Below are 22331 nucleotides of genomic sequence, written 5' to 3' on the forward strand. Positions count from 1 at the left end.
TGTAAAAATTGATTGTTGGCTTGTTCTTTACAGCGTGTTATTTTCACGGCAGTTTTGTTCTCTTCGTTATCCCAAACCCTTCCCAACCAAGCTGAGTTATTTGCTCAAATTTCAGGAAATTTAGCCCACAAAAACCGCCCCATGACGAAGAGAACAAACCTGCCGATAATACCCTTTGTCACCCTACAACCAATGTATGTAAGTGTTTTGAGGATAACACCAGATGGGTTCTGTGTAAGTAAATCTGGAGAATTTCTCATAATAATATGCTCAATAGTTTAAAAAGCGCTTGAAAGATTCATTATATAATTTACTGTGAAATCGACCAAGGTGGAAATTATATGTTGCTATATACGAGTTTCATTACGGCATACCCAAGTAACAATCAATGCTAATCAGTGACAGTACTAGATGAAGATTGGCTGATTAATGGCGTCAGTGGCTGAACACAATGACAGCTAAATGTTGGTCAGCAATACATAGATGCCAGGATATCAAGTAGAATAGAATATTATTCATCTGTAGACTGCCGTGAATCGCAAGTCAGTCCCATATGTAAAAAGTAGGCATTGAGAAAACGGACGCTGAAGTTTTCAAATTCGATTAATATGAAAAACTTAAAAAAATTGTCGTGACTTGGAAACTTATGCGATCATCGTGACACTTTCACAAATTGTTTCGAACGTAAAGAGGTAACTGTAGAAAATTTAAAAGTAACAAAAACATTGATCAATTTTGTATTGGAAGGTACAAAAGTTCGTAATGGGACTGACTTGCGATTACTTTTCATTATGGGAGAATCTGACTTGGTGTTGTTTTTCGATTTTACTGAACAAATTATATATTTTTATTTACGTAGCTGAAAGATCATCGGCAGAAAGATTGAAAACGGGTATTAACTCAATTTTGCCCAAAATGCAGATGGGACTGACTTGCGATTCACGGCAGTATAACCAGCTTAAGAACATACACCGATATGCAGAATTAATCATCTGTTGTTCAACCATTAATCAAATAATTTTTGACAGTAGACCAAAGCAAATTTTCGTAGAGTTCACATCACTTCTTCAGCCTTCCCAGTCAGCCAGTGATCGTATAAGATGTTGCATAAGATGTTAAAGTGGAGGTGATATGCGTACATTTTCCATGAGCCTAAATGGAGGCATGCACGCATATGGCCTCCACTTTATCATCTTATGCAACATCTTATACGATTACTGGTTGTCTGGGTTAATACAGACTAATTTCAACTAAAGTTCTTGATTATTCAGACACAACAAGTAATGCTCATGATTTCGATGACAGGTATACAATTGTATGTGGTGTATGTGCTAAGGTAAGTGACGATAAATCAGGAGGCCCGAGTTCAAGTCTTAGTTATCTAAAAGATTCATTTTTACATTCCTAAATATCTTTTCTGGAAATAGTAAGTTAGCAAATGGTAAAAAGGTAACGAAAGTTTTGTTTTTTTATTTTTACACAATAATTAAATTTAATTGGTTTCTGATTAAGCGCATATTAAGCCTTAAATCAGCCTTTCAATGAACTTCAATTCTGGTAAAGGTTGAATAAAATCATCAAAATTAGATGTTTAGGAGCTGAATAAAGGATTGTACCTCTTGTGCTTGGCTTTTGTTCAAATCAAGGCCGCTTTAAAATAGTTGGAAAAACGTTTGTACAGCAGCAAATTGTTACTTGGGAAAATTAACCTCTGTCTATCAGAGCCTTTTGATTTTTTGTAGCAGGATTCATTTCAGAATTACAGAGAAACTTTTGATAGAATGTTTGCAAGATCCTGTAAAAAAATATGGAGATAGAGGGGAGTATGCTCTGGTCAGATATTACATGAAAAATGGGAAAAACGTTCAGGAGACCCTGGGGACGCAAAAATTCGCAATGGCTGTTACGCCATTTTCAAATGTTAGTCTAGAAATGCAGACGCAAACGCAATTTACTGGAAACACTTGTAATTAGAAGGTACGAAAATGTTGCTAATTGACAAATTGAGAGATGAAATTTGTGAAAAAAATCGCGTTCTGGTGGGATTCGAACCCACGACTCCGTATTCGCTAGACCGGCGCTTTAACCAATTAAGCCACAGAACAGGTAATGGTTCTGCGGAATAGAAAGCCAAACTGACTCCGAAGCCGCACCGTGAACACTCCTATTTCACAAACTCATCTCTCTTTTCGGCTTTTGGTGTTTATCAGCTTTTATGTGACTTGTACGCTGATGCTTAGCGACACTGGTTTCTAGGTACCTAATCCTTGAAGAATTTTTTTGCTTGAATGTCTAAAAGAATTTCCAAACTTTGGAACTCTGAAGAAATTGTGGAATTCGATAATATTCTTGAAAAATGTCGGAATGAATCCTTTGACTTATTTCTGAATAAATCCCTAGATAAGTGTCTGAAAGCCTCCCTGGAGAAATTTCTGAAGGAATTCAGAAACTCTTTCAAGAACTTTCAAGAAAAATCTTCAGAAGAATTTGTTGCTTGATTTTTTTAGAGAACCCCAGAAGAAGTTTTTGAGAGAATTCATAGAGAAATTATTAGGCATCGCAAAACTGTACGCATGACCACCAGTTTTTTTCGATTTCAGGAACGTTTCATGAGCGTTCCAGTTCCAAGAGAGTACAAACGGTCTCAGGGGAATTGAAGGGATTTCAGGGTCGTTCGAGGTGTGTTTGATGGTCAGTCCACTTTAAGGGGTTTCAGGAGCATACCAGCGAATTTCAAAGAGTTTCAGAAGCGCTTCAGAAGTTTTGAAAGTGTGTCTGGACATTCCAGGGGATTCCAAGGGGCGTCAGTGGTGGTCCAGGAGATTCCAGAGTTTTGCAGGATGTTTCAGGGTCGGTACAGGGGTGTACCATGCTCTTTTGGGGGCATTCCAGGGTTTTCCGAAAAAAATACAGGTGCGTTGGACAGGTTTAAGTTGAGCTTCAAGAGCACAACAGGGGGATTAAGGGAGGTTTTAGAGACATATCAGGCGTTTAGTTTGAGTTTCAAAGGTATTCTAGAGCATTTCGAGAAGTTTCAATGGTAGTCCAGGAGGATTCAGAATTTTGCAGGATGTTTCAGGGGCTTCAGGGATGTTCCTTGGGGTTTTAGAGGCATTCCCGAGGGGGTTCAGGGACGTTTCAGGTGATTTCAGAGACATATCAGGGGTTTCCATTGAGTTTCAAAGGCGTTCTAGAGGATTCCAGGGTCGTTATAGTGGATTTCAGCGGTGTTCCAGAGGAGATCTCAAGGATGTTTCAGGGATTTTCAAGAAGTTTAAAGGGTATTCCAGGGTGTTTTATGGTATTTCAGAGTCGTTTTAGGGCGTTCCAAGGAATTTCACCAGTGTTGAATGGGCTTCAGGAATATTCCTGAAAGTATTAGGGGCGCTTTAAAGGATTTCAAGGAGTTTCAGGATTTCAGGGTAAGTGTAAGAAATGACTGGATCAAAACGATTACTGAATATTTTTCTACTACCCAGAAATTATGCATGGTAAACCAAATAAAATAAAAAATTCCAATACCAGCAGTTCAACAATTGGCGAATGTTTTTTTTTTTAAATAAGGCCGTAACAAAAATTTATTTAGCTTTATGTCCCACTACTCTTTGGCTGGTTGAGGGAGGATAAAAATAATAAAGCATTTAATCTGAAAAATATTAAAAACGCATCGGATTTGTTAAAGATTTTTTTAGAAAGACTCGATTTTTTGATAATTATTTTTTATCTGCCCCCTCAAAATGCAAAGTCCAGCCAAAATTTGTTGAAGGGGGGAGACAAAAAGTCAAAATTAAATTTGTATCAACCTAAGAAGAAGTTATAGAAAATTATAAAGTGGAAGTCTTAGCAGAACTGCAAAAGTAATTGACACATTCTACCGTGACGTTACAACGTTTTGACGCATTCGTAGTCAGATTTTCCACTATAACTAATGAAAACGAGCGTAAACTTCAAAATATTTTTTCATATTCGGAATCCTTGTAAAATTTCTGATATATTTGACTTATTGAACATTTAGTTTTCATTATAAAAACGTGTTCAAAATGCGTATTTGTAGCGTGACGTTACAACGCGCTAGAATCCGATCCTCTCTAACGCGCAACCAACATCTTAAAAAATCTGCTCGGATTTTTATGATATTCTGAATTTTTTTCCACTATTGAAATTTATTGGTTTGTTCTTCAATTCAATGGAATAAAACATTTAAATTTAAAACATTTGTTTTTGGATAATCGACTTTTACATTTCGTGACGTTACAACGCCCGTTCAGTTTCAAACAGGGTTCTGCTCGCGTTGTAACGTCACGAAAATGCACATCATGTTAGAATCAGAATAATCAGCCAAATTTACCCGAATTTGTGAATATATCATTGCATTATCTTCACTGCTTCAAGGGGAAGTTTATTCTATTGAAAATCCGTTTTGTGATAAATGGCTCGGAGGGCCAAGTTATTGCTATCAATAGTATGAAGGTTAATGACACCGGCACCCATCATCGGTTTAGTATCACCCATATTCGTCTAGTTTTGTTCCAGAGACTAGCGCGCTGAGATCCATTATTTTGCACCGCCAGATATTTAAATTTTTCAGCACATAACTCATCACGTCGTCAAGAAGACACATTTTACCGTGACGTTACAACGTTTCTACGCATTCGTAGTCAGATTTTTCACTATAATTCATAAAATCGACTGTAAACCTCAATACAATATATTTTTCCATATTCATATTCCTTGTAAAATTTCCGATATGTTTGACCTGTTTAACATTCAGTTTTCATTAGAAAAACTTATTTAAAACAAGGTTACTGATAGACGATAATTCTCGCGAAAGCCAAATAATTTGCTTCAGTGTCTATCGTCCAAAATGTTCATCATTAAAACAACAATCAGTTCATTCTCTCACAAAGGTGTGAATGAACTCGCTCCAGCGTGAGTGAGTTGCCCGCAACGAACTGCATTGAAAATTGTGAGTGCGCTCTCGAACTATTCTTCATTCAGCGTCGAAAGATCAACTGCTTGAATATATCGAGTTGATTCTCAGCTTTCATTCCAATTCCCACTCACGGCGAAAATATCGTCGATAGTGGAATCTACAAGGATCATGGGGAAGATTTCACCGAAAGTTCGTGTGTATGCATTAGGATTCTGAACTATTCAGAAATAAAGTTGCGAAGTGGTTTGGTAGGTCGAGGACTGACAGATAGCGCGACTTCTTCTCCCCAGCATAGTTGCCAAACAACTTTAAGTTGCGCATCAAGCAAAATTAAAAAATATATATTGAAGCTGTTGCGTGGGGAGAGGGAGGGAGTCTAAAATAGTCAAACATTGTTTAGCAAATGTGCCACCAACTAGCACTTTTGTGCATGAAGATTTGAAATCACGGAAATTTATTATTTATAAATATTTATTGGGTGATTCGGTAGAATTATTGAATGAAGAATCCGAAGAAGATGAATCGCTTGGTTCGTAAATATAACTTCTGCTGAGCGGCACTAAATAGTAAACAGCTTTGTCCAAGATAATGATGTTGTGATTTATTAAATTTTAGTATTTTTTCTTCCATGTTTTGATTCCTTCCTCCTTTCTATCCTCCATAGGAACACATTTATCTACACCTAATACGATCCATCTCATAATCGCAGAATCCTTCTACTCCTACACTATCCTCTTGTGCTCTCTACTAGTGTGTTTTACATTACACAATTACGAATTAAATGTCCAGTCCGCGCTCGGTGCGGTGGATTGACCTTGACATAGGTTACATCTTTCGGTTCTTCAGGATCTTTGAAAATAAAATACCGTAAGACTTGCTTATCCATCTCATATTGCTCTGGGATGTGTCACATATGTAAATACACCATGGTGTAAAAATTTCATCTATGGTGAGCATTATTTGCAGACACGGGCACGGTATCGATAACGCGCTGCCTTTCCTTTGAATCGGCACTCGTGGTGATAAATTATCGTCTATCGTTGTGAAAAAAAATCGGTCGCGATAATAGCTACTCGAGTTTTCGCTTCGTTATAATCGTTTATTTTCGAGCAGCTGTGCGAGAGTTGTGATCGACGAATGAACACTACTTCAAGAGCGCGAGTGTCTTTGTTTACAGTCGCCACTGTTACCAGCGAGAGTTTTCCTCCGCTACAGTGACAGCTGAGTTCATTGCATCAGCGATCAAAATATGCACGGTGAGCTTGGGAATGCTTATCGGTCAAAAAATCGTGGTGAGTGCTCCCCGATACGATTATTGGTAACATTTTTTTAAATTTTAAAATGCGTATTTGTAGCGTGACGTTACAACGCGCTAGAATTCGACCCCCTCTACCGCGCAACCAACATCTTGAAAAATTTGCTCGGATTTTTATTTTCAACTGAAAATTTCTCCCACCATTGAAATTTATTGGTTTGTTCTTCAATGCAGTGAAATAAAACATTTGCATTTCAGGTTCGTTTTTGGATAATCGACTTTTACATTTCGTGACGTTACAACGCCCGTTCAGTTTCAAACAGGGTTCTGTTGTAACGTCACGAAATGCACATCATTTTAGAATCAGAATAATCAGCCAAAATTGCCCGAATTTGTGAATATATTATTGCATTATTTTCACTACTCCAAGAGCAACTTTGTTCTATTGAAAATCCGTTTTGTGATAAATGGCTCGGAGGGCCAAGTTTTTGCTATCAGCAGTATGAAAACTCCTTCATGAAGGTTAATGGTACCCATCTTCGGCCTAGTACCACCCATATTCATCTAATATTGTCCCAAAGACTGTCCCAATTACTTCGCACCGCCAGATATTTAGATTTTGTAACATTAAAACTAATCACGCCGTCGAATTAAATATTTTTTCAATAATTTATGCAATGTCATTGATTAAATTAAAAACGCTTTAAGATGTGTGAGCAGTTATTGAACCAAAGACATACCTGAGGATCTGCATACCACTTAGGGGCATCAATTTCTGTGATTCCAGAGACAAATAGACCTAATTCTGACAAAAAAATCCATCCTAAGGAGTGTATCGGAAATTAACTATATATGTATGTTCAAAACATCCTAAAAAATAATTTATTCGAGTTATAAATAATTTTATTTTTGGAGGTACTATATAAATCCTCAGAAAAAGGAATGGCACTTTTGCGTTTGTAAAAATAATTATTTTACATGGACATCAATCTCAAAGTTTAAACGCATGATCTTGAAATTTTGGACACCTCTTAAAAATTTGAAATTGCGGAAAAAATGGATTTTTTTTTATTTTTTAAAATATTTTAGCGCAATTATATTCTATCCCAGATTGCTCATATTATAGGTTAAAAATTATTTTCAAGAAAAAAAATCGACTCCATTTTAGCGCAATTCTTAAAAATGAAAAAAGGTCATTTTTCAGGGACCCAATTTTTTGATGCTCATTCAAAGTACGATTACGCAAATAAAAAAATACATCAAATTGATAATTCATTTTTTTTTAATTGGAAATGTTTTTAAACTTAACGACGAGGTAGCTTTAGTAGAGAACGGAATTGAATATCCTTTGAAGATATTTAAAACAGACTGTCAAAGTTTGACAAAAAATTAGTGTATTTTTAGGGTAGGCCATTTTTTAAATGTTGAGGGTTTTTCGATCATAAACATTTTTTTTAAGTTGGTGTTCGGTGATATGTTATGTGTACATAACTGCTAACAATAATTAATATTTTTTGAATTTTTCGCCGTACAAGTTTCATTCGCTACAGGTTATTGAAACGCTGAAAAATCTTTAAAAAACAACAATTTGTCCAAAACTTTAATTTGTGAGATGTATTCATTCTACAATATTTTCAATAATGCTAAACATTTTTCAAATTTTTTCAAGCTGTTCTAAACTTGACTATATTGTGAAGATTTGATAGAAGAACCGAAATGATAAGACCAAACATGCTTCGAGATAGAACATCCCGTATGTTTATAGTTAATTTCCGATACACTCCTTATATATGTCAGAGTCATAATTACTTAGAGAGTTAGTGTCTTTGGCAAAGTTGTTAGATAAGTCAAAAACTTACAGCTGATTTACTATTGGATGTGAGATTCAGACACACTGGGCGACGCTAATTAAAAGTTTACAATAATTTAGAATTTCTCAAAAAGTTTTCAACAAATTTTGACTAGTTGAGAAACTTTTTTTTGGCAAAATCTTTGGGCACTTTATAAGAAGTTACAACATGTTGAATATTTTTTGAATAAATATAAGGTGCTTATTTTTTCAAAATTTCAACTACCACTAGTCAGTTAGAAACTTGAACCAAACGGCTTTTAAGTTGAACATTCTTGACAAGATAAACAACTTTTCCAAAGACATCAACATTCTAAAAGTCTAAAGTCTAAGTAATTAGAGTCCTGAGATTTATGAGTTTCTATTTCGAAGGTGTTACGTCTGTTTGTCGGCGATTTTTGTTATATCTATATATATAAAAATGAGTTTGAATTCCCTTTGAGGCAACAAAACTCACAAACGGATGAACCGATCAACATGTCCCTAGCACGGTTCGATTCGTATTCGTGGTGGCTGTGTTTATAAGTGAAAAGAGTTACGAAAATTTACTAAAAAAGTATGAAAATTGATAAAGTACTGATTTTCATGACCTGGAAGGAAAATCAACACGATCAAAATGAAACCAATCTAGAGTGCCGTGCTGCAATTACCTTTTCAATTGTCAAACCACCACAACTTGGCAAGACAAAGTTTGCCGGGACAGCTAGTCAAAAATAGATGTAACACTTACGTAAAATCTATACCATATATTTCAAGATCCTAACTATTTAGACAATTGTTTGGCTGGTCAAGAACTTTCAATTGATGGGCCGTATGATTTCAAATCCTTCCACTAGGAGGCGCTAGAGGGCATACACATTTTTAGTTTTACTTATCTCAGGATCGTGATAAATTGGAAAGATGGTTGCTTCATTAAAGTTGTTTGGTAGATCAAGGACTTTCGGTTTAATTGCCGTATTTTATTAATTTCTGCCACACAGTGGTGGTAGTTGCAAATATTCAAAGTCATGCCAATTTTATTAATTACCCAAAACACATTCAACAAGCCGTAACCGTCTCGCCAAGTTGTGGTGCTTTGACAATTGTTAAGTCCATTGCATCATGGCACTCTAGATTGGTTTCATTTCGATTGTGTTGATTTTCTTCCCAGGTCCTAAAAAAACAGCATTTTGTCTATTTTCTTACATTTTTAGTTCAATTTCCAATTTTTTTTACATATAAACACAGCCACCATGAATACGAATCTAACCATGCAAGAGTCATTCTGATCGGTTCAGCCGTTCGTGACTTTTGTTGCCTCAAAGGGACTTCAAATTCATTTTTATATATATACTAGCTGTCCCGGCAAACTTTGTCTTGCCGTCTTGTGGTGGTTTGACAACTGTTGAGCTCGAAATAGCACCGCACTCTAGATTGATTTTATTTCGGTCGTGTTGATTTCCTTCCCAGCTCATGGAAAATCAGTTCTCTATCAATTTTGTTACTTTTCTAGTTGATTTTCGTTACCTTTTATACATATAAACACAGCCACCATGAATACGAATCGAAACGTGCAAGGGTCATGCTGATCGGTTCGGCCGTTCGTGAGTTTTGTTGCCTCAAAGAAGCAGCAAACTCATTTTTATATATATACTAGCTGTCCCGGCAAACTTTGTCTTGCCGTCTTTTGGTTGTTTGACAACTGTAGAGCTCAAAATAGCACCGCACTCTAGATTGATTTCATTTCGATCACGCTCAATTTCTTCCCGGCACATTAAAAATCAGTATTTTCACAATTTTTATACTTTTCTAGTGGATTTTCGTAACTTTTTGTACATATAAACACAGCCACCACGAATACGAATCGAACCATGCAAGACTCATGCTGATCGGTCCACCCGTTCTTGAGTTTTGTTGCCTCAAAGGAACTTCAAACTCATTTTTATATATATAGATATAGATATATAGACTAGCTGTCCCGGCAAACTTTGTCTTGCCAAATTGTGTGAGTTTGACATTTGTTAGGGTCATTACAGCACGGCACTCTAGATCGGTTTCATTTCGATCGTGTTGATGTTCTTCGTAGGGTCATGCAAAAGCAGTAATTTATCAATTTTCTGTGCTTTTTAGATCATTATCGTAACTTTTCTTTACTTATAAACACAGCCACCATGAATACGAAACAAACCATGCAAAAGACATCCTGATCGGTTCAGCCGTTCGTGAGTTTTGTTGCCTCAAAGGAGCCTCAAACTCATTTTTATATATATAGACTAGCTGTCCCGGCAAACTTTGTCTTGCCAAGCTGTGGTGGTTTGACAACTACATATTGAGGTCATAAGGTCACCGCACTCTAGATTGGTTTCATTTCGTTCGTGTTGATTTACTTCCCAGTTCATAAAAAATCAGTACTTTATCATTTTTTTACTTTTCTAGTTGATTTTCGTAACTTTTTGTACATATAAACACAGCCAACCCGAATACGAACCGAACCGTGCAAGAGTCAAGCTGATCGGTTCATCCGTTCTTCAGTTTTGTTGCCTCAAAGGGACTTCAAACTCATTTATATATATATAGATAATAAAATATAAAATACTAGCTGTCCCGGCAAACTTTGTCTTGCCCGGATGCGGTGGTTTGACAACTGTTGAGGTCATTACAGCACCGCACTCTAGATTGGTTTTACTTAGATTGTGTTGAATTTCTTACCAGCTCATAGAAAATCAGTAATTTCACAATTTTCATACTTTTTTATATGATTTCCGTAACTTTTTGTACATATAAACACAGCCACCATGAATACGAATCGAACCATGCAAGAGTCATCTTCATCGGTTCATCCGTTCGTGAGTTTTGTTGCCTCAACGGAACTTCAAATTCATTTTTATATATACAAAAAAATCTCAAATTTCGACTGATAGTTCCTGATCTTGTTATCTGTAATTTCTACAATTTTGGACTTGATTGGTTAGCTCTACACAAAGATGGAATCATATTTTTGACTGTTGTTCTATTAACTCTTATATCTAAGGAATAAGTGAATCAAATCAAATTAAATTTTGAAAGTTAAGAATTATATATTGTTCTTTGATTACAATTTGATTTGAATACCATATGTCCAAAGTGAAAAAAGTTCCAGCTTGTAGAATACTTTTCAAGAAATTCTAATCCCATGCCTGCTTTTGCAAAATGGAAACTAACGTCTTCTAGTGGCAAAAACTCGAATCTATTGGTAAATCAACTGCAAGTCATTTACTTACCAAACAACTTTGCCGAAGAAATCGTATTTCTATGTAATAGGGATCCTGAGATGTATGAAATTTGAAATTTGTAAGTTCTCTAGCGCCGCCTGTTGGTGGAACTTTAAATCAAACTATCCATCAACTGTAAGTCTTTGACCAACTTAATAACTTTGTAATTTCGTCAGTGTTTCGTCTGTTGGCCACTGATATCACAGAAATTTTTGGTTTGAGTGGTATATGATTACGATTGAAAAAATTTACAATATCGTTGTACAATTACATCGTAGATTTTGGCCAAACACCATCTCCACCGTCCTTCAAAAGTCTACGTAGTTTATGAACGGGCAATGGTACGCAATTTATAAACGATATCATGAAAAAGAGTTCATACACAATGAGAACGAAACTGTTTTGAATATAGAACTATGTTTGTCCAATTCAGAAGTCGTCCAAGCCAGAAAGATTTGGTCTTTTCCACAGAACTTTTTTTCGTGACGTTACAACGCAAACTTCAACCAGGTGAAACTCAGACTTCCGTGAACCGATTTTCTTTTTTTTAGTCTCATTTGAAAGATCTTTTCGAGTACAAAGAGCATACAAAATTTGATATTTGTAACGTTTTCCGTATTTGAATAAAATTTGAAAATGTTGATTTTTCGTGACGTTACAACGCAATAAAAACCCATACTATGATCAGCAATATTTCAGAGTTGTCAAGTCTTCCAATTAAAAATCTTTTTATGGTAAAAAATCTTCATACATTTATCTACAAATGATGGTAGACTTTTGAAAAATCAGTGTGTTGGTGTTTAAAATACCGTCAAGGCACCATTCACCGTGGATCTAAGAGGATTCGGGGCAAATAAGGGCTGTCATTTGACACCAGTCTTATAAACATTGTTGGTGCCGCTTTTAATTGCCTTCATTATAGGCTAAAATTAAAGCAATATACACAGAAGTAGGAAAATTTTCACAAAATTTGGTGATATAGTACAATTAGTAAAGGGTAGTAGGGTCGCTCAATTCCGTGGTAGGTCACCATTCACCGTGGTAGTAGGGACCCATTCACCGTGTATGAGAAATTTTATTCTACTTTGTTTAAAAATGATCAAAACAACCCAGCCAAGGGAATTTTCTTCGATTAAATTCATTTCAAGTAATAACTTGCAAGATTTTATTAGAAAAACGAATGTTGAAATTTTCGATTTTTTCTAGATATATGGGACAATATGGGGCACGGTGAATGGAGACCATTGATTTCTAGGGTACCCATTTACCGTGCCTTTTTGTTTCAACTAAAAAGTACGAGTAATCGTACTTTCTTGTTAAACTTACTTCGGTAATGCAAAATACATACCTGATATGTGAATTTAATTGCTTCTTGGTGGAATAAAAACGTTACTACATTTAGTTTATCGCTTAAATCACCTTAGCGCAGTTTTCGTTTTTTCACTATGAATGCAATGAACGAGCAGAAACCCGCTTCATGTAAACACACTTTAGTGTCAAAATGATACTTTTAAATGTTTTTAATGGGCGTTTTGACATGATAACAATACATTAGTGTTATATTGGTGAAACTGAAGGGAAATTGTCATTTCATTCAATCATAATATGGAAATAATGAAAAAATATTCGAAGGCACACGGTGAATGGAGCCCCCACGGTGAATGGCGCCTTGACGGTACGACAGTTTGGATGAAAAGTGTGCCTAAAAGACACGATTTTAATGTTAATCTTAATCGTCGTTCAATTTATATTTATTGTCACACTAATCATGTCAAATACATTTTTGGATGACAAAAGTAATGTAGAATGTGATAAAAATGTCAAATATGCCATAACTCGACTTTGAAAAATTGGTATTGATGATACGGGGCCCGTAGAATGTGTCAATTACAGATATGTAAAACAATGTGGAACATGCCCTGCCAAAACCTTTATTTTTTTTGGTTTTAATTAACATGTATTTTAACTTATGAGCTAATTCTACACTTCTGAAAAGCTTCCAATGATTACTTATAATGCAGGGGGTTTCAGCCTTTTGAAACGCGGAGCACTTCATATCAATAAATTGTTTTGTGGAGCACCCATGACAGACTTAGTTTTACATATTTTTTCTTTATCTAATACATACTTCTCTTTCTGACTTCATTTTTGGATGATTCTCTGGCGATATTTTTTTACAGATCCTTTAGCAACATTTGCCAGGCTTTCCCTTAAAGCTTTCTAACAAACTTTTTTCAACATTTCTTTAGACTTCCTCGCCGAGAATTGTAATAAAATCCTGATATTTTTAGTAGATGCCTCATATAATCTTGGCGTGTATTTGGTTCATTGATTTCCAAAAAAAATAGCAAATTCCATAAAAAAGGTCATTGTTATGCTTCGGCAGATTACTGACAAGATGTGTGATAAATTATTTCCAGTGCTGTCACGGTAAAATCAGAGCAAGTTCCCTGATTCCAGCGCCCTTCACTGGTGCATTCCCATGAATGAATTCTTGGAAAAATCTTATGAACGACTTGAGCAATTCCTTATGGAACTGCTGGAACAACTTCTTCATATTATCCAATTTATAGAACAAATTTTGAAGAAATTCTTGTTGAAATGTCGGAAGTAGTTCCAAGAATATTGCAAAAGTATTGTAAAGATTTTTACGAAAGAATCGCTGAAGAAATTTCAGAAGAAATTAAAAAAAAACTGAAACAAATCTGAAGAAAATGAAAAAAAAAATGCAAAGAAAACAAAAATTCTGAAGAAATCCTTAAGCTAAAATCCAAAACATTTTTTAATGAATTTCTGCAAAAAGAATCCGAGAAAATACATAGAGTAATACCCGGCGGGTTTTCTGATGAAATCTCTGTGAAAATTTCTGCATGAATCTACGCAAGAATGTCTTCCAGTTTTTCCATAAAAATCCTTATAAGAATCTGTAGAAAAATTACTAAAGGCTTCCTTGGAGGATTTTCTGAGACTTTCTTAAGAAATCCTTGGAGCAATTTCTGGGAAAAAATGTCTTGAAGAAATTTCTAAAGCAATGTCAAAAAATCTTTGGAGTTTCCTCAATAATCTCTTTTAGAATTTTTTAAGCCATCCTACGAGAAAGTTTTTCTAAGAAAGCTTTTGAGAATATTTTGAAGAAGTTCTGAATCTCTGAGTCTCAATGTATCCGTGAATGATTTTCTAAAACAATAACCCATGGAGTATTTATGAGAAAGTTCATGAAAGGTTTTCTATATGAATGCCATGAAAATTTTCTGGAAATTATTGAAAAAAAATAGAAGAAATTAGTAGATGAGTTTCAATGCAAGATTTTTTTAAAAGGGAATTCTTGATGTATTTTTCAAATGAATCCATGCAACATTTTTGGAAGCTATCCGTGCAAGACTTTATCAAGGAGTTCTTGGAGAAATGTTTGGAGGACATTCTAAAGTCTAAAGAATTATCGAAAAAAATTTTTAGAAATAAACCTTGGAAAATCTGGAGGTATTTCTGACGATATTATTAGTCAAATGTATAATAAAAGCCATGGGAGGTTTTCTGAAAGAATCCATGGAAAAAATAGTGAAGAAATCCCTAGAGCAGTTTCTATTGGAATTCCTGCCGAGAGTTCACAAACGGATTTCTCATTTTAATTGAAAAAAAAACCCTGGGGGAATTTGTAAAGAAATCCTAGGAAGATACTCTGACAGAAATTCAGATTTAAAAAAAAAAAAACCTTGAAGCAATTTCTAAAGCAAACCTCGAAAAGTGTTTGGGAATAAATCCTTGGTAGATCGTTTGAGAGAACGCTTAAAAGAGTTTCTGAGGGATTTTTCGGGAATAAAAATCTGGTAAAGTTCAGGAAAAATAGGGTAAATCTCTAAATGTCTTTATAAAGTAATCCGTGGAGGAATTTCTGCAGAAACTCATACAAAACAACTTTCTTACACAACTATTTGTAAAAGTTCTGAAGAAATCCCTAGTGGGAAAATTGGAAGTTGCTGTCTGGTGAAACCCTTGGAAGAATTTCCAAAGTAACCCCAGTACTAATTTTTAAAGGAACATTTGAAACTTTTTCTTCAAAGCTCAGGAATAGTTTTTGGAGGCATCGCTGAAAGTTTTACTAAAAGAAACTCTGGAGAAATTTCTGAATAGATCTCTAAAGAAATTTCCAAAGGAATCTATGAACGTATTTTTGAAAAAAAAACCCTGGAGGAATTTTTGTTCAAATTCATGAAGATTTAAAAAAAAATGAATTTCCAGAAGTAAATCATGCAAGATGCATTCATATAGTTCTTTGTGGAATTTGTAGAATAGAATTTCTAAACAAATCCCTGAAAAACATTTTCAGATTGAAATGCGAAAAGAATCTGTGAGAGAATTTTTATCCGAATACTCGGACAAATTTCCGAAAGAGTTTTTTAAATTTTTTTTAGAAGAATTTCTGAGGAAGTTTTTGTTAGATTTTATAAAGGAATCTTCCACAGATTCTCCAAACGAATGCCTAGGGAAACAATGAATTAACTATTAAGATCGCTGGTCTTTTCAAGAACTTTTGTCAACACGCACAACAGCCAATTTAAAATAGCAGGAAAAACTAACAAGTATAGAATACGAGAGTTGCGCCCAAACTATGAAGATGATCCGACCGTCACCACGTTGCAGATGATGTCGATGTCAGTGATAAGCTAGTGTGGTTCTGGTCAGCGAAGGGAACACCAAATTGCAAAGAGGTTCATATTCTCTTGCTAAACTCTCAGTTCCGAAGCATTTTGATAAAAACAGCATATGGAGGACTTTTACCTTGAAATTTGATCTGAAATTTTGCCGCGTGCAGGGTTGCCTTGCAGCTCTTTTATGACTTTGGTATGCGTTTGCGACTCATACTTTACGACAAAAAGCTGAAGGTCCTCGATACACTGTCTAATGATAACATACTTTTGAACTGAGATAGGAGCAACTGAATGTAACTCTTTGCAAGTAAGTGTTCCCATCCCTGGTACAGATTCAATAGGAAATGTACAGAAAAAGCAGACAAGACTAGCAAAAGGGAAACACAAAAGCTCTAAAATCTACTAACTCGCATCGGACATGCTAGGATCCGGGCCGCCATAGTAGCAGTAGCTTGGATGCTGGCGAAGGGACTTCCGGTACTCACCCACTAGGACCGTCACCTGGACGTTGATCTTGCCGTTCTCGTTGTTGGAGGTGGAGTACACTTCCGCGGCCGTTGCCGTTGTCGTCGTCGCCGCGGTGGTGGTGGTCGATCCCGGCACCACCGCACCCGTATTTGGAATGTTGTTCGCTGGATTGCTATTGCTATTGCTATTACTACCGCTACTGCTACTGACTAGATTACCATTGACTGTGGAGGATGGAGAGGAGGATGATAAGGCTAGTATCTTGCTGCTGCTATTGTTGTTGTTGTTATTCAGGTTGTGGCTGTTGTTGTTCAGCATCTTTCCGCTGGACTCGCTCATGTAGGAATCATTGTCCTTGCCCTCGGGTGACCGTCGGTCGTACTGGTTGAGCGAGGAGTACGCCGAGGAGGTCGTGGACGAGGGGTTCGTCGCCCCCGCAGAAGGTGGACCGTAGTTGTGGTCTTTGCTACTGCTGATGTTGTTGTTGTTGTTCAGGTGATTGTTGTAACGAGTATTGTTGTTCAGTCCGTTATTCAACGTCGTGCAGTTACCGTTATTGGTGGCGTTGATGTTATTATTATTTACAGAGTTAAGATGACCGTTGTTGGTATTCTTGATATTGGTGCTGTTATTGACGACTGCTGCAGAATGGAAGCAAAAGGAACATACGGTTTGGGTTTGTTGAAATTTGAAAAAAAAGATGATGATAAGATAAATGAAAATTACCGTTCGTCGTTGAGCTGTTATTGGTGTTAGTATTTGATGTTGGCCCATCCGGTGTCGTGTAGCCCTGCAATGAAAAATAAGTGAAATTCCAGAATGAAATATCTTGTTTTAAGCATATATCTGAGTTTGTGAAAAAACGAATTTGTAGTCTTTTGAATACTATACTGCCTTAAAGCGCAAGTTGCTTTAATCTTCAAGAACACTAAAGGGCAGTTTGATTTATATCCAAGTGTAGAAGCCATTTCTCACTCTGATAATTCTCTTCGGGTAGGCAGTCCCTTTTAGATGAGTATGTTGAGTCTAGAAAGGTCTAAGTGCTACTACACACGATTTTGACGAGTTCTAAACCATCTATCGAACTTTTTCTCACTCTGGTAAGCTAAGGTTCCGAATGCGAGAAAGTTGTCATGAGTCTAGAAATCGTTGGTGTGCTCGACTGTAGTTGAGAACTGATGTTTTGTAGCTTCTCAGCTTTGACAAAATCAAAACGCTGTTATTTTATTTTGTCCGACGTTTCGGTCCGTTTATGACCCTCTTCAGGGACTCTGGAAATGTTTATTTGTGGTTTAAATTTTCATAATTTCTTTTAAAATTAAAAAACAAAAACTTTTGAAAAAAAAAAAATTACCAATAGTTACAGTGTTCCTGTAACTGTCGCATGAATGGAGTTTCTGTTGAACGACAAGATTTGTGTTTTCAATTTCAATATCCTCCCACGCGATTTGTTCTAGTGTGCCCTATCGGAAACAAAACTCGGTCCAAAGTTAGCACTCCGGAATTTAGTACCTAACCCGAGAACGATTACCATTGTTTTCGCTTTTCTCTGTGGTATTCGTGTGCACTACTGTGTTTCCGTGAAACGACTGTGGGTTTCGTCATCCTGATCATCATCGATTCATCATCGCGAGTGCTGCTGAATTCAGTAATTATTTGGTCTGGTGCCACCGCAAGAGGAACACCACATCAATCGTGCAATCAATTGGAAGATTGTGCTGTCACCAACACTTGGTAGTTCCAGAGAGGATCTACCGATACCAACTGAGATACAGATAGATAATGTAGGTTCACCAATAAACAAATCGCGCTTGCCCTTCCTACATACCGTACGAGTGTGATGGTCATATTTGCAGTTTAGGGGAACTGAATTGCCGTTTCATTAATTGACTCAATAGCGTCTCAAGTAATACACTTTTCAAAGAAGAACCACGGTGGCGCAAGTTTTTGTTGCGCAGATGTCACTATGACTTACTTCTAGCAAGTAAGTGTTTATTTGTCAAAAGTAAGCTATGTACAGTGACTTCTGCGAAACAAAAACCTGCGCCGCCGTGACTCTTCTGTGACAAGTGTGTTACTTGGGGTAGTTGGTAAAGTACTTGTATAGCGATAAGGGTCGTAAGTTCAAATCGCACTTGAGCTGTAAATATATATATTTTCAATTTAGCTATCTATACATATGTACGTTGAGTAATGTGAAATTTATGATTTAATAATATGACTTCTTCAGTGAATAACTGACACTGAGGAAGAATACAAGTGGTAGTCGAAATACGCGTACCTGTCAAAGGATTATGCTTGAAATGTAAGATTTTTTTTAAACCTTTCACTATTCTATTTCGTTAAATATAATGTTTGATATCTGGTTTTGGGTAAAAAGTGTAAAACATCCCACTCGTCGTCGTTTCGCAATAAAAAAAATCAATGTTTTGGCAGTTTTTGTGAAAAGTGTCAGAAAAAGGCATGCTTTAACGAATAGTTTGTTCAGGACATATCTGGGAAACAACAATATTTGCAAAAACCCGTTAAACGATTTGAAATTGGTCAAACAGTTGAAAAGTTATTGAGGACTAGTTTTTTTTTGTTAAAAGAAGAAAATAATAGAATAAATCTTGGAAAACTTAAATTTCAACTTTGAGGCGTTTGCGCTACCTTTAAATCTCAATGTTTTTGGCTCAACTTCGGAAGTTCACCTTTTCAGGTAATTTGAATCCAGAAGAGCATACGCATTCCAGGTGTCAATGACGTTTGAAAAATGTGTCGCACTCTATCGATTAGGCAGTTATGACTCAATTTCTAAAAAGCTGAAAATTTTTTGAAACAAAAAAACTAGCTGACCCCGGCAAACTTTGTCTTGTCTACTGCGTTTTTTGACGTTTGAAGTCTTTAGCCAAGTCCAAGTCCCCGTTCAAAATGTATGAAGAATGGATTTTCAAAAACTTACGATTTGTCCATGTTTTATGGCTCATAAACCTTCCTTGGGTGAAAACTAACAGAACAAAACTAAGACGACCCAAATCGGACCCTCCGTTCGCAAGTTATGCGCGGTCCCACTACATTTTTATATATATAGATAGAGGAATTTCTGTGGGAATTTCTGCCGGAATCATTTAAGAATTTCTCAAAGAATTGTTGGAGAAAACCTCGGAGGAGTTTCTAAAGTTGTAATTTGTATTTTTTTGTGTATTTTAACCTTCACATACCCAACACCCGACAACTCATTTTCAAAATACTGGCATTTCGTCAATTTTCATCCGTTTTTTTAAGTCGCCTTCAATCGATCATAAATTGGTGCAAGTTTATTACACTCAAGTGGCCATGTAATATCCGGAACCATTCCGGAGATATTCCGGATTGTACTGGGATCAGGGGGTGGAGGAGGGGTCTGCTTTTGCCAAAAGGCTAAAAGTGATTATTTCGTGTGTTATTGTGTTTGAGAGGCCCCCACGGAACCTGTTTCAGGTGTTCTGGAGCGGCCATATCAGTTGCTACATACACAGAAAAAAATATGTAATTAAAATTCAGCTAGAAATCATGCACATAAAGAGAATGCTAGAGTTGGTGCATTTTTACATGAGATATAATCAAGGATGGGAACACTCACTTGCAGAGAGTTACACTCACTTGATGTTTTCTCAGCTCAGAAGCGTGCAATCAAGGAATGGTGTATGGACGACTTTTGCCTTATGGTTTTGTCTAAAAGTTTGCCGTCGTGACAGAGCTGTGAAAGCGAATCTCCACGAGGTGAGTGTAATTTACATTCACCTCGCGGAGAGTTGCCTTCGCAGCTCCTTCACGACTTCGATATGCATGTGCGACCCCTACTCTATTCGGCAAACTTTTAGACAAAACCATAAGGCAAAAGTCGTCCATACACCATTCCTTGATTGCACGCTTCTGAGCTGAGAAAACATCAAGTGAGTGTAACTCTCTGCTAGTGAGTGTTCCCATCCTTGGATATAATGTAAAATTACATTACCATCGTGTAAATTTCCGCCAATTATCGCGTAAACCATCATGGACTCCAACCGGTTACGTGACAATTGGCGGAAATTTACACGATTGTAACGTAATTTTACATGATATCTCATGTAAATATGCACTAACTCTAGCATTCCCTTTATGTGCATTATTTCTCGCGGAATTTTACATGAATATTTTTTTCTGTGTAATTTAGTATTTTTTTTCTGCCCCATTCTCTCAAAATTATTAAGTTTGATACGTCGCACGGCATGTTTTGGTTGCAAATCAGAAATGTCCCCGATGTCACATCCGTGGAACCTATGCTAAATGTTCCGGGGTGGCCATATAAGTTGATATAGTCTTCAGTGTACCGTTTCTGACTCATTCATTCGAAATCATGAAGTTTGATATGTCGCACGACATGTTTCGGATGAAAACAAGAAGTGTCCCCAATGAGGCCCCCACGGAACCTGTCACGGTGATCCGGATGGGTCAATTTATTCCAATCGCAGTTGTGTTCCTATGAAAATCGATGATTCAAACACAATAACACACAAAATAATCATTTTTAGCCATTTCGACACCCACCCTGACCCCAGTACAATCCGGAATATCTCCGGAACGGTTCCGAATATTGCATGGCCACTGGGGTGTAATAAACTTGCACCAATTTATGATCGACTGAGGACGACTTAAAAAAAATGGATGAAAATCGTCGAAATGCCAGTATTCTGAAAATGAGATGTTGGGGGTCGGGTACGTGAAGGTTAACAAGTCCTAGTTTTTAGAAAAAAAAATCAGAAAAGCCCCGTTGAAGAGCTTTTGAAGAAATCCCCTGCTGTAATAAGTACTTAAAATTTCGAATAAATCTCCAGAGATGAAAATATCTTCTCTGAAGAATTCCAGAAAATATCCTAACAGGATTTCTGAAAAAAAAAATCAGCAAAACCACTGTAGAAATACTAGAAAGTGCTTTTGATCTCCGAAGAAATGCTAGGGAAATTCTTGAAGGAATCCTAGGAAACATAAGAACTTACTGCAGAAATTTCTCGGGAAATCCTTGGTTGAATTTCTTAAAAAAAAGTGATTTTTTCCCTAGAGAAATCCATTTAAAAAAAATCTTGGAGTATTTTTTGAAAGCATTCCTGAAGAAATCTGAGAAAAGCAAAGATAAGCGCCCCCAAAGGCCTCTGGAAGGACTCTTGAGATATTCATTATGGATTTTTTGTGTATATTTTCCTAGGAAATACTTTTCTTCAGGGATTCCTTAAAGTTCTCTCGGAGATTGCTTCAGAAATTCTGTCCAAAATTCCTTTCAGGAATTCCATGCTAGACGCCTCCAGAGTTCCCTCTGGAATTTCTTCAGAAATTGTTTCTGAGATCGTTGCAGATATCCTACAAGAACTTCTTTCAGTATTCTTACAAAAACTTCTCCATGATTCTTTGGGGAACTCCTTCGCGATTCCTCCGTTAACTCCTAAGAGGTTTCTTTGGAAATTTATTCTAAGCTTCTGTCAGGTCAGGTATTGCTTCTAGAATTTCTCCAGGAACTCCTGCCGCAGGAGAGTTGATGTACACGTGCTGTAGTCCCATGTACGGGAGCCACATTGCAAGCGAGCTCCCAGGAGCACTATACATTGTGATACTGAAAGTTGTGCGCCTCATTTTTCTCAAGATGTGTCTCATGAGCTTCGTCTCATACACTTGTTAAATTAGAAAATTTCATGACAAAAACTCCTAAACGAACGAGAATTGAAACCTTAACCTTTGAATTGAGAGTTTCTAGCCGTACCGTATAGACCAACCAGACATTTGAGTTGTATACGGAAAAAAGTTGTTGAGGTTCTTCGTTACCAAGAAGTTGTTTTTCACTTTAGATACCAACAGCTCACGCAGCGCATGAGATGAGCTCCTCGGGCCTAGCTCGCACCTACCAGATTTTCGTGAGCCTCCTAGCAGCGCAGCACACTGAGATTTTGAAGAG

The 22331-nt window shown here is 36.6% G+C and overlaps 1 protein-coding gene across 1 annotated transcript in view; it reads right to left on the minus strand.

Moving 5' to 3' along the window:
- Positions 1-22331, minus strand: part of LOC109622245 (protein phosphatase 1 regulatory inhibitor subunit 16B) — a 396202-nt gene that overhangs the window by 20413 nt on the left and 353458 nt on the right. The window contains exons 10-11 of the mRNA XM_062856265.1: positions 17111-17174; positions 16324-17025 (exon numbers count right to left, since the gene is read on the minus strand). Of these exons, the coding sequence (XP_062712249.1) occupies positions 16324-17025; positions 17111-17174 (766 nt within the window). The remainder of the gene's footprint in view (positions 1-16323; positions 17026-17110; positions 17175-22331) is intronic.

Source organism: Aedes albopictus, chromosome 3 (assembly GCF_035046485.1).
Source record: "Aedes albopictus strain Foshan chromosome 3, AalbF5, whole genome shotgun sequence".
Lineage (NCBI taxonomy): Eukaryota > Metazoa > Arthropoda > Insecta > Diptera > Culicidae > Aedes > Aedes albopictus.